We start from the raw sequence: 12127 nt of genomic DNA on the forward strand, positions 1-12127 counted from the left end.
CTTCTACCTTTCTAATATTTCTCATATAATAATGCTGCAGGAACAATAGAGGACAACCTTATATATGGTTAATCATCTTAGTCATCCTGATACCATAGGAGACCCTACACTATTTGTCACAGGGCTAACAATGAACCAAGGTAAGCATTGTGTCTTAGCAACCACAGCCAAATTATCTAAACTGAAGATGAGAGTTCACCAGAGCAGAGATACTCTTAGACAGTAGGGGAAACGTTTGAATACTTCAGGTAGTGTATAGCAACTCTCTTTTGCAATAACAAAACCTTTACAGGCTTTTGAAGTCTACTAAGTCATGCATCCCAAATGAACCATTTCTAAAGGATTTGTTTAAATCAGAGCATGAAAGCCTGAGGTGAAAACCCTCAGCTGCCTTAGATTTCTGAGGAAAATCGGTGACATCACCTTTCTGCTCATCTATAATGTCTGAGATCAAAGAAAAATACAAGCAAGCAACCTGATTCTTACATAACCCATGCTCTATTTAATTTTTGTAGACCATGCCCAGCTCCTGAAGTAATCATAGGGAAGTGTTCCCTCTTGTGGTTAGACAATACCACTACAAATGATGTGCGTAATGTGTTTCAGGCCTGTTTACAGAACGAAGAGACTCATGTACTGGAAAGGGGTACAAATTTTGCAGCAAACATGGGGAAGTCCATCTCTGTCGTATAAATATGACACCAATATAAAGCTGGAGGAAGAAGCAGGAAGGGGGGTGACATTTGGAGGTATGATGTTTGTCTTCCCAAGTAACCATTGCGCATGATGGAGCCCTGCTTTCCTTGAGGTGGCTGAACACCTGCTGGCTGATGGGAGGTGGTGAATTAATTCCTTGTTTTGCTTTGCTTGCATGTGCAGCTTTTGCTTTACCTATTAAACTGTCTTTATCTCAACCCACGAGTTTTCTCACTTTTACCCTAACGATTCTCTCCCCTGTGCCATTGTGCATGAATGAGTGGCTGCATGGTGCTTAGTTGCCAGCTAGGGTTAAACCACAACAATGTCACAGCTTTTTAAATCAGATGGCTTGGTTCGGAGGGGGGTGAGAGGGAAGAAACAACTCTATAGCATTTTTTAAGAAAGCTGGAATACCCCCTCTTATTTCTAATTCTTCAGGTTTATGGAATAATACAACATAATAAGTAGAGAATCATAAAATTAGAGAATATTAAAACTGTTTAAAGGGATATCTATGTAAACTTGGTTTACTGTCTGGAATATTAAAAACAGTACCCAGGGGAAATAGAGGAGGGAACAGAATGAGGTAATTGGAGATTTGGGATAAAGACAATTAAAGGCATGTGTATTTGAACAGTTTCTGAGAGACCTAGAGAAATTATGATTGCTGCTGTTAATATTACATATCCCGGCAAAACCAACAGTTCTGAAAAAAATGACTGAATTTTGCCAAAAGGCAATCGGCATTCCAGACACATGGAAACTATGTGGATGAAGTGAGGAGTGCACCTAATTAAAACAAAATTTGTATTAGAACACTAGACGAATTACAAAGATAGGAAAGCTGGTTAACTTTTCTTGCATTCAGAATTGAGCTCTGTTATATCCAGTGCCAACAGTAACAGCGACCACTTTACTTTTAGTCACGGTACAGGTTGGCAAGACCTGGAAGTAAGCTGCAGTCATGAAAGCCGCAGTTATGAAAAATAACTGAGAGACAGAGCTGTAATTGTGTGGAAACATGTTTTGTAAAGGCATCATGATGTTTTTACTAGTACAATACCACAACAAATTAGTTTGAATGAAAAAACTGTTTAAAAAAATAAACATTGAAGGTTACACTGGAGCTGAATATAAAATAGTTTCTATCAACTTCTAATAAGAAAGCAAGGAAAACAAAACACAGGATTCATCTCAGCTAATTTTTAACCATCAAAAAGATTACATATAGATGAAGTAAAAAATATTCAGAATCTTTTTGTAGTCATCTGTGAGACACAACTACAGAGAAGGATCCAGCTCATTCAGGACAGGTATATAAATGAGATGGGATGAATTGGCTTCTGCAGGTCCTGGCTTGCTCCACTGACAATAGTGAGAACCTCAAATACTGACTTGCTCAAGAACTCTAATTTTCATCTAGATAAATGCACATCATGTGACAACTCCCATGCACTTTCTGTTCACTTTCTAGTAGAAAAAATAAACAAGCTTTTTTTATTTCTTTTTTCCCTTCAGTCAGGTATAAGATGAACCAAGGTTGACATTCCTTAATAATAGAACTGACTAAGCAGAGCTATCTACTGAACTGTAATTTTCTTCCCAATTTCAGTTCTGTATACCACTTTTAATGGAAATATTCTTCCTGTAAGCGTAAGAATGCTAAGCTCACAAGTATCACTCATTCAGGAAGAGCAATGAGATAAAAAGTGTTCAGCCTATCACAGAAAATATGTACTACCGGTTACTTGCTGTAGCATGACTGGTAACTGATGTGAATGTTCTTGAATGCTTATTGATTAGCATGGTATGCAGTAAAGACTAGGGCAAGGTAACAACAGTATGCAAGGTCTACTACAGGCAACTATGTCAAACAAACAGAAAGGAATAAATTGTTCTTTAATCTCATACCTGTAGCAAAAGGAAATTTGTGTAGTCATGGAGAGGTACAGCTCTGATCTGAACATGGCATTCTGCAGGCATGCAGTTGCTGTGCATGATACTGCAATAGGCATCTTGCTTGAAGTAGCACTTGTAGACAGAAAAGACACATTTCACTTGGTCTCTCGGCTAAACCTGCATCTGGTATTATCATTAAGCCAAATTCAGGAGGTCTCATGCTGCCAGTACTTAAAACTACTAAAATTTAAAGGTGTAACTGTTGGGTTTTTTTTCATTTGGTTGGTTGGTTGTTTTTTTTAAGAGAAAAGATATCATACTCTATATGTGAATGGCCTTCTTGTGCCAAGGGGAGACAAGTAATTTACCTGCAGGAGCTGGAATTCCACGATTACTTGGGGATCATGACCTGGTTACAGTCGGTATGAGCAAGCAGAAATCAGATATATTCAGCAATATGACTGGAGCCTCAAAAACAGGAATAATTTCCTGGCAGTGAAGAAAATAGGGGAAGGCAAAGTTTAGACAAAGAAAAGTGAATGAAAATGAAAAGTTATTTAAAAAATGGTTACCAGGTAGCACAAAGTAATGAATGATGTAAAAGGACTACTGTGGCTAAAAGCTCATCCCACTTAAGAAATGAAAGGAAATCACTATTAAGAATAACAATAAAAATATTAAAAAAGTAAAAAAAAAAAAATTAAAAGCCTGGCAACACATTTCTATTAGAAGAAAAAAATTACTACTAGACAAACAAACTCTGTGGCTGGAAAGTGACTTAGGAAGACACTGTTAAATACACCAATGCAAAAGACATAAATTATTAATACAATGCAGAAAAGGCGTGAAAGCCCAATGAATATGTATGCTGTGAATTTGCAAAGAAGCAGGTTGAAGTTATTTCTCAAAGCATGATGTAGTGCTTTCTAGACTACTAGAAGGTAGAAAAGATGACAGAAAAGTCTATTATGAATAGATATTTTTAAGCAAACTCTCACCGATAACTTGCATGCAAGTATCTTAAAACAACTGGCAAATGCATATGCTGATATGATACGTTCTAGAGCAAAAGAGAGAAGAAGTGTTTGAACAAATATGTAGAAAAAATTGAGCCTTTTGGTAAATTTTGTTATTAACTGGGGTATTTTATTCTGTCAAATGGGCTGATGCCACTGCCACAGTAGTATTCATGTAATTATTATAATTTGTTTAAGTGCAGAAAAGAAATGCTGATGAAAAAAATTCTGTGAATCAGAAAATAGAAAAGAACACTCATATTGCAATATCAAATTTAAAAAAAAAAGAAAAGATAAATTTACTACTTTAGATTTTTTGTACTGTTCTGTAAACTTGAAGCAAAGACTGGCATTTTCTGATGACTTGAGATGGGTTGTTTATTCATGGAGATTAATACTCCATTCTCTCTTCTCTTTCCCTCATCCCATAGCATTCTTCACTCTGTGTCCTTGGAATAACATTCCTCTCACTGAAATGTATTGAGAGACAACAAGTACATTTGATGATGATAGACTTTCAAGGAGACCCAGAGTATTGCACGTGTTTATTCTTTAGACAATCACAACCAAAATTATTAAATTTTCAAATAAAGTTGTGGCTGATCCAGTGGCAAAGCCTTACACTTCTGTGCTTTCACTAGGAGCATTAAGTGCAGTGTTACAAATGAAACTACTGTCATATTGGAAAGATATTCTTTTTAAAATACTGATCTATAGTAGCAAATTCTTTGGACATTCAAATTATGCTACCTTGAAAACAAAACACAGATATTATCTTATTCTAATAGCTAGAGGCTCCACTTACTACAAAAGCTTTCATTCACAACTTCCAGTCTGACCACAACATCCCTCAGTCTAACTGGCTGGATGAACTAAACAGATCTAGGTTTTCAGCAGTAAAAAGCTAACTCTTTTAATGTAGTTCGTAATGTTGTATTCAGAAAAAGAAAATGGAACACAGAACATGAGTTCAGAAAACTATCAGACGTTGTCTGTCCCAGAGTGTGAATGACAACATGCAATTTCCTAGCTCAATGTCCAGGTTGTAAGTCATCCATGTATACTGTTGCCTCTCCAATACTTCACTGAAGCCAGGAAGCCTCACTGGAATAGTGGAGGACATGTTGCAAAACGGTCTTTATTACCATAATTTATGTGCAGCTCATGCCAGTTACACTGCTCTGTCTGCAACTCTGAAGCAGGTATCTTGCTTTCTGTTATATGAATTCTTAAATTAGAATTATGTTGATTAAAAATTAAGGTAACTGAAAAGAAAGCAAGCAATAGATTTTCCATCTCTTTGTGATTTCACATATTGGAAAAGAAAAGCTTTCCTGAATTATGTACTTCAGTTAAAAAAGACGTATCAGGCTGAACGTATGCTGGGTGTGAGTGAAATTCTCTGGGAATCCCGCCCTTTCTAAGAGAGCTCCAAACTGTGACAGTCTGGTGGAAATCGGAGACTAGGTATAATTATTATGCACGGGCCTTCTCAAAATCTGCAGCAGATATTTGAATTTGTTAAAAAAAGGAAAAGCACCATATCACATTTTCAAAATAGAGCTTTGGCCTAGTGCCCTGACATCTGAAACTCATCATGATTTCTCTCCATGGAGAGTAAGTACCAAAGAACGGCTATGCACTATCTGCTGTTGAGTAATACAGGCTGCAGATAAGCAGGAGCTTTCTACATTTTTCCTACAGGCATTGTGTGGCTGCAACCCATAACTGATTTTAGGTTGGAAATGCATCCATGAGGGAGGCACTGCACAGCATTACTGACAAGACACAGCCCTAAATACAGCAACTCAGTTAAAACAGTACACGACAGAGGTTTAAATCGTCTATGAACATGGGCAGACAGAGCCCTGCCATTGCTTGCAACTTGAACATAAATCACAAAGGCAGCAGAACCTAGTGCTGCGGTATATACAACTGCCTTCCCACGGCTAGAGAGGACTGCCTGGCACCCGGGGTGTGTGGCCCAGTTTTGTGCCAGGATTACCACGGGGGAAGGCCAGCCCTGAAGGCGTCAAGGCTGTGGGGAGGCTGCGTGCCCCTGAGCGAGCGCCTGGGAGAGAGGCCGGTCGGGAGACTGCGCCGTAAACAGGAACAAAGGCGCCTGTCGTTCCCCTCCATCGCTGCGGCGAAGGGAGCGCCGTCCGCGGCAAGAGCACGGAGCCGCGGCAAGCTCCGTGCCGCAGCCGAGCAGGGGCGGCCGTGCGCCGCGGCGCTCCAGGGCCAGGTCAACTGGATCGGGCTCGCCGGACCTCGGGGCCGCAGGGGCACCTGCGGGAACGCCGGCAAGGCCCCCGCCAGCGTCGCGCACCCGGGCGACACGCCAGCCCCGCGCCGCGTCGGGGCTTCCAGCTTCTGCTCCCGCCGCCGCCGCCCACGGAGCCACGCGCACTGCGGGGAAGCCCTCGCCGCGGCGGCCGCGCACGCGCACTGCGGCCGCACTGCGTCGCCGGTGCCGTCTGGCCCGGCGCCAGGGGAGCCCCGCTCCGCGGCGTGCTGGCAGCAGGGCCGTCCGGGCGGGGCGGGGCGGCGGCCCTGTCGAGCGCCTATTTATAGAGCGGAAGGCTCCCCCTGGCCTGGGAAGCGCGCTCCTGAGGCTCAGCACCGCGCCTGCTGCCTCAGGCGGGGAGCCGCGGCTCCCCCCTTCCCCACAGGGGCCATTTGTTCCGTGCGGAACCGGTGCTGGGAGCAGCCCGCATCTGCGCGGAGGCCGGGCAGGAAGGAGCTGCGGCTGCATCAAGGGACAGCCCTAAGGGCACGAGAGCAGAGTCCCGAGCGCTGTCACTTTCCGTCGCGCCGAAGTCAATGGCGGCTGTGGCCGTGCCGGTATCCTGGGCTCTGCTTTTAGCAGTGCCTCATTCTCGGTTGCGTGACGGAAGCGCACAGAGCTTCGGTCTGCCCCGGTCTGGCGCTGCGGGCAGAGGCCCTCCGCTTTCGGCGGGAGCGGGTGGAGCAGGGCGCTCCCGCCAGGCCTCCGAAGTCCCAGAGATTCCCCTTTTCCGGCGACAGGCAGCCCCCGCCTGGGGCGCGCTGCCAGCGACAGAAAACTCCTCCGCAACGAGGCTGCCGAGCGCGCGGCTCTGCTGACCGTGAGCAGCCGGCGCGCGGCCCCTCCGCGTAGACGAGAGGAGGCGAGTAGTGCGAGCTGAGCAAACGGGGTGGGCCTGAGTGGGAGTTCTGCCCGCGAGAGCGCGGCGGCGGAGTTGGAGTCTGCCGGGCCCTCCCTGAGACCCCCGTGCCGCCTGCCCGGGCAGCAGCCTCGCGCTCCCGTGGCCCGGCGCCTCCGCGCGCTCCCGTGGCTCGGGGGCGGGCGCGCGGCCCGGCGGCAACCTGGCTCACGCGCCCGGACTCCCCGCGCCCCCCCAACCCGGTGCCGGAATCGCCATATAAGGAGCGGGAAGCCTCCGCCGGAACCGAGACTTATAAGGTTGTTTCCTAATATGGAAAGTGCGGCGGGGGCTTCCGGCGGGCTGGTCGGAGCGGGCGGGGGCCGGGGACCCCGCTCCCCGGGGCCGGCAGCGCTGCGGCAGCGCTGCGGCGGTGCTGCCCATGGCGGGGGACAGGCTCGCAACGGGTGCGGGGCTCCCAGCCCGGGGCGGGCGGGGCCCCCACGGCCTGGCTTTCCCCGGTGCCAAGCGCTGACGCCAGGCGGGGTCCTCCAGCCCGCATCCATATAAGGGCTTCCTGCTTTCCATATTTGGCCATGTACGTCAGGGCCGGGGCGGGCTGCGGCCGGCGGGGACCCGATATATAGGGGCGGCTCCGGGGCGGGCGGGGAGCCGAGCGCTTCCAGCGGGCAGAGCCAGGGGGAGCCCGGGCGGGCGGGCGGGGAGCCGAGCCGAGCACTTTCAGCGGGTAGCGCCGGGGCGACCGCGGCGCAGGGCACGCAGCAGGCGACGGCCGCCTCGCCGCAGCCGGCCCGTCCGCCGGGCCCGCGGCGGCGGCGCCACCATCCGTCAGAGCCCGAGCCCGGCGCCCTCATGGCCGCGGCCAAGGCAGAGATGCAGCTTCTGCCCCCGCTGCAGATCTCCGACCCATTCGGCGCCTTCCCGCACTCGCCCCCCGCCATGGACACCCACTATCCCAAGCTGGAGGAGATGATGCTGCTCAGCGGCGGGGGCCCGCAGTTCCTTGCCCCCCCCGGGGCGCCCGAGAGCGCGGGATTCGGCGCCGCCGGGGAGCCCGGGGAGCAGCACTTCGAGCACCTCGCAGCAGGTAAGCGCGCTGGCCTCGCCCGGGCGGGCGGGGAGTCCCGGTCCGCCACGGGGGCAGCGGCGCCTGCAGGGGCTCGGCGCTGCAGCGGCGCTCCTGTCCCGGCGGCTGCGCGAGGGGATTCTCCTGTGTGCGTCAGCGGCTCCGGGCTAGCTGCTGCTGGAGATCTGCCAGCGGCGCTGCAATATGTTACGCTCAATTATTAATTAACCAGAAACAAGGATCTGGGGCTGCGCTGTGTGGGGATGGCTCGCGAAGCACTGGCAGCAACTGCAGTGGCTGCTGGAAGTAATCGCTATTCCTCTCTTTCCAGACACTTTTCCCGAGATCTCCCTGAACAACGAGAAAACCCTGCCAGAAACCAGCTATCCCAACCAAACGACGCGACTGCCACCGATAACCTACACGGGGCGCTTCTCCCTAGAGCCCGCCCCCAACAGTAGCAACACCTTATGGCCAGAACCTCTCTTCAGCCTTGTTAGTGGCCTGGTGGGCATGGCTAATGCACCTCCCACCTCTACGCCATCAACATCACCATCCTCCTCCTCGCAGAGCCCCCCTCTGAGCTGTTCTGTCCAAGCCAGCGAGAACAGTCCAATTTATTCAGCCGCACCAACTTTTCCCAATTCCACCTCCGACATTTTCCCTGAACCGCAGACCCAGTCCTTTCCCAACCCATCTGGAGCCCCCATCCAGTATCCACCTCCAGCTTATCCAACTGCTAAGACCAACTTTCAGGTGCCAATGATCCCAGATTACCTGTTCCCTCAGCAACAGGGTGAGCTCAGTCTTGTTCCAGCTGATCAGAAGCCCTTCCCAGCCCTTGAGACCAGGGCACAGCAGCCTTCCCTCACGCCACTGTCCACTATTAAGGCATTTGCTACTCAGACTGGCTCCCAAGAATTGAAGACCCTCAACACTACCTATCAGTCCCAGCTGATCAAGCCCAGCAGGATGAGGAAATACCCAAATCGTCCCAGCAAGACTCCTCCTCACGAGAGACCCTATGCCTGCCCAGTGGAGTCCTGTGACCGGAGGTTTTCGCGGTCTGATGAGCTAACGCGGCACATCCGCATCCACACGGGACAGAAACCTTTCCAGTGCCGCATTTGCATGCGGAACTTCAGCAGGAGCGACCACTTGACTACGCACATCCGCACACACACAGGAGAGAAGCCATTTGCCTGTGACATTTGTGGCAGAAAGTTTGCCAGAAGTGATGAGAGGAAGAGACACACTAAAATCCACCTTAGGCAGAAGGACAAGAAAGTGGAAAAGGCAGCTCCGGTCTCAACTGCTTCCCCAATTCCTGCCTACTCATCCTCTGTGACTACATCCTACCCTTCCTCCATTGCCACCACTTACCCCTCACCAGTGCGCACAGTGTATTCCTCCCCTGCTCCCTCTTCCTACCCCTCCCCGGCACATACCACATTCCCATCTCCTTCTATAGCAACCACTTATCCCTCTGGCACTGCTACTTTTCAGACCCAAGTGGCCACCTCCTTCTCATCTCCTGGGGTCACCAACAATTTCAGCTCACAGGTGACCTCAGCCCTTTCAGACATGACGACAGCCTTTTCTCCAAGGACAATTGAGATTTGCTGAGATTACCTTCTGGAACAGGAGAATTCACCTTCTCCTTTGGTACTACCAGACATGGAGTCTCCAATTACTCCCCCAATACCATACATTGCAAGGCTATTTAACTTTTCTTGAAACTTCAGCTGCCTGAAACAACTGCCATTTAAGTTTTCCACCTCTGTTGATTGACTTAATTTGCATGGACTGTGGATATAAGTTCAGTATAATTTTCCCTGTAAACAATAGTCTTTTATTAGGAAGAAAGGACTTTTGATTAAGTATATAGCTGATGTAAATTGTACATGTGCCATGGTTTTGCTTTCCTTTAGGTACTATTGATGTGAAAAATCTTTGCATATCCATATTGTATTATTTGGAGTTTGCAGGGCCATATTTTGTAAATGTTAATTCTATTTCAGTGACAAAGCTGTAATGAGTTTCAAACTTCTTTGGGAACAGCACTTATTGTATTTGAGCATGTTACAGTGATGCTATGTAAATATCACCTGATGAGACACTCATGTGGCAGAAGTTTTGGTGCCTTTTTGTGAAGCCTTGCTGACATCATGCATTTGTGTGAATGGATGCTTTGCATCTTGCCTTAAAGTGAAAGGGATGTTACTCAAAGAATGTAAGGGAGAGCAGGGAATGGGTGGGGAGGGGAGCACGAGAAAGCCCTGGGGGACGGAATGTAAGCAAAAAAACCCCCCACACCTCTCAAAGTCTATTTTTGTTACAAAAATGTAAATTTATATATATATATATATATATTCAGGAGTTGGAATGTTGTAGTTACCTACTGAGTAGGCAGCAATTTTTGTATGTTATGAACATGCAGTTCATTATTTTGTGGTTTATTTTTACTTTGTAATTGTGTTTGTTAAAATGAAAGTGACTGTTTGGCTTCTAAACACATCGAATGCGCTTTCCTGCCAATGGGATATTTGGTGTACAATACCCTTCAGAAAAAAATAAATAAAATATCAAATCGTGTGGACTTCCACATTTTCCTTTAAGTTGCTACATAGGAAAACTGTGCTGCAGCAACCTGGACTCCTTGAGTGGCTGGAAAGTAACAAGTGCTGCTTGTCTCCTGGAGAAATACCCACTTAAAGAAAGGAGAGGAGACCAATCACTCCTAAGACCAGTTGCTCGCAAAGGCATGGATGGAGCACACAAGTCCTTAAGTGTATCACCTGCTCTTTTGAAGTAGCCACAATTCCTGTTTTCTGGCTTCTCCAGAAGCATGTGATCTAATCTTAGGAAGAAAAACAATTTTCCCAGTGCTGAAAATGAAGTTTGACAATTTGAATCTCAACTGTATGTTCAGAGGTAGTCAGAAATCTTACTGGATGTCAAGATAATAGAGCAATCTCTAGGCTGGAAATACAACAAGTTCAGTCCAAATGGCTGCCTGACCGAAGGTAGCCCTGCTCAACTGAGGGCTTTGTAAGTTCCTCCTTGACAGAACATAGGGCATATAAGTGCGTGGGCCTGATAGCCTTTAGTGCAGACATTGCAGCATTTATAGGACGAAAGAACTTCCTTACATGGTGGTTTGAAATACATTTCAGGGGGTACGTGACCTCTCTGCAGAGAAAATTCACAGGAGTTTGCATCCATGAGAAGTGGTGGTGCAAGTACAGAAGAGGGTTCTAGTGTCAGTCCGTTCAGGTGGGCTTTCTACAAATCACTAATGTTTAGGGCTGTGAGGAGCTGGGATGCGGATACAGGCCTTGATGAATGCACCTGGCACAGTGTAAACTGGCAAGCAGCCTGTTGGAGACAGCGTGCCCTACTGCTTGCCAAAATTGACCTCACTAGCTAGGAAGGGCAACCTGCTAAAGCCCCTGATCTAGTCCTTCTTCTTTGGGATGCAGCCCACCCCTGGCAAATGGGAGCAATTTTGGCAGATACCTAAGAGTTGAGCAGTTGGTAAATCCCGGTCTGTCATCTCTCAGGCAGGACTGTCCTCAGCGGGTTGGGACAAGCTGTGGGGAAGGACCTGTGCTGCTTTGTCTCTGTGCTGGTTTGTGCCTGCAGTGTCAGGTGCAGTCTGCAAGCTGCTAACAGTGATTTTGCAGCTGGCCCTGCTGGGCCTTTTCAGAGAAAAACACCAGTTCTTTTCAACCCAAGGGGCCCAGCCTCTGGCCATGGCAGACTGGGCTTCACACTGTCTAAGCATATAACCCATGTCAGAAGCCACAGAAATCCACTTATGGGAGATGAGAGAATGAAGAAGGGCCTTCAAATGTGATGCTTCAAAGAAGGAAGCAAATAACATTATGTAAAGCTAACCACAAAATTTTTCATACCTCCGGTTCCCAAAGTCAACAGCAAAATCAACAGCTGCAGTCAGCCCAAGCCCATTCTGATCTGTGGGTGCTGTTCTGTTCAGATGAATAGAATAGAATAGTTCAGTTGGAAGGGACCTAGGGCCTATCTAGTCCAACTGCCTGACCACTTCAGGGCTGACCAAAAGTTAAAGCATTCTATTAAGGACATTGTCCAAATGCCTTTTAAACGCTGACAGGCATGGGGCATCGACCACCTCTCTAGGAAGCCTGTCCCAGTATTTGACCACCCTCTTGGTAAAGAAATGCTTCCTAATGTCCAGTCTGAACTTCCCCTTATGCATCTTTGAGCCATTCTTATGTGTCCTGCCCTGTCACTGGATACCAGGGAAAAGAAATCAGTAC

The 12127-nt window shown here is 47.9% G+C and overlaps 1 protein-coding gene across 1 annotated transcript; it reads left to right on the forward strand.

Moving 5' to 3' along the window:
• Nucleotides 1–7612: 7612 nt before the first annotated feature.
• EGR1 (early growth response 1) lies at nucleotides 7613–9452 on the forward strand (the record flags this gene model as incomplete). Its single annotated transcript, XM_082006138.1, has 2 exons — nucleotides 7613–7847; nucleotides 8158–9452. The coding sequence occupies 2 exons, from the start codon at nucleotides 7613–7615 to the stop codon at nucleotides 9450–9452; spliced, it is 1530 nt and encodes a 509-aa protein (XP_081862264.1).
• Nucleotides 9453–12127: the final 2675 nt, after the last annotated feature.

The sequence above is a fragment of the Phaethon aethereus genome, assembly GCF_964289735.1.
Source record: "Phaethon aethereus genome assembly, chromosome: 14".
NCBI lineage: Eukaryota > Metazoa > Chordata > Aves > Phaethontiformes > Phaethontidae > Phaethon > Phaethon aethereus.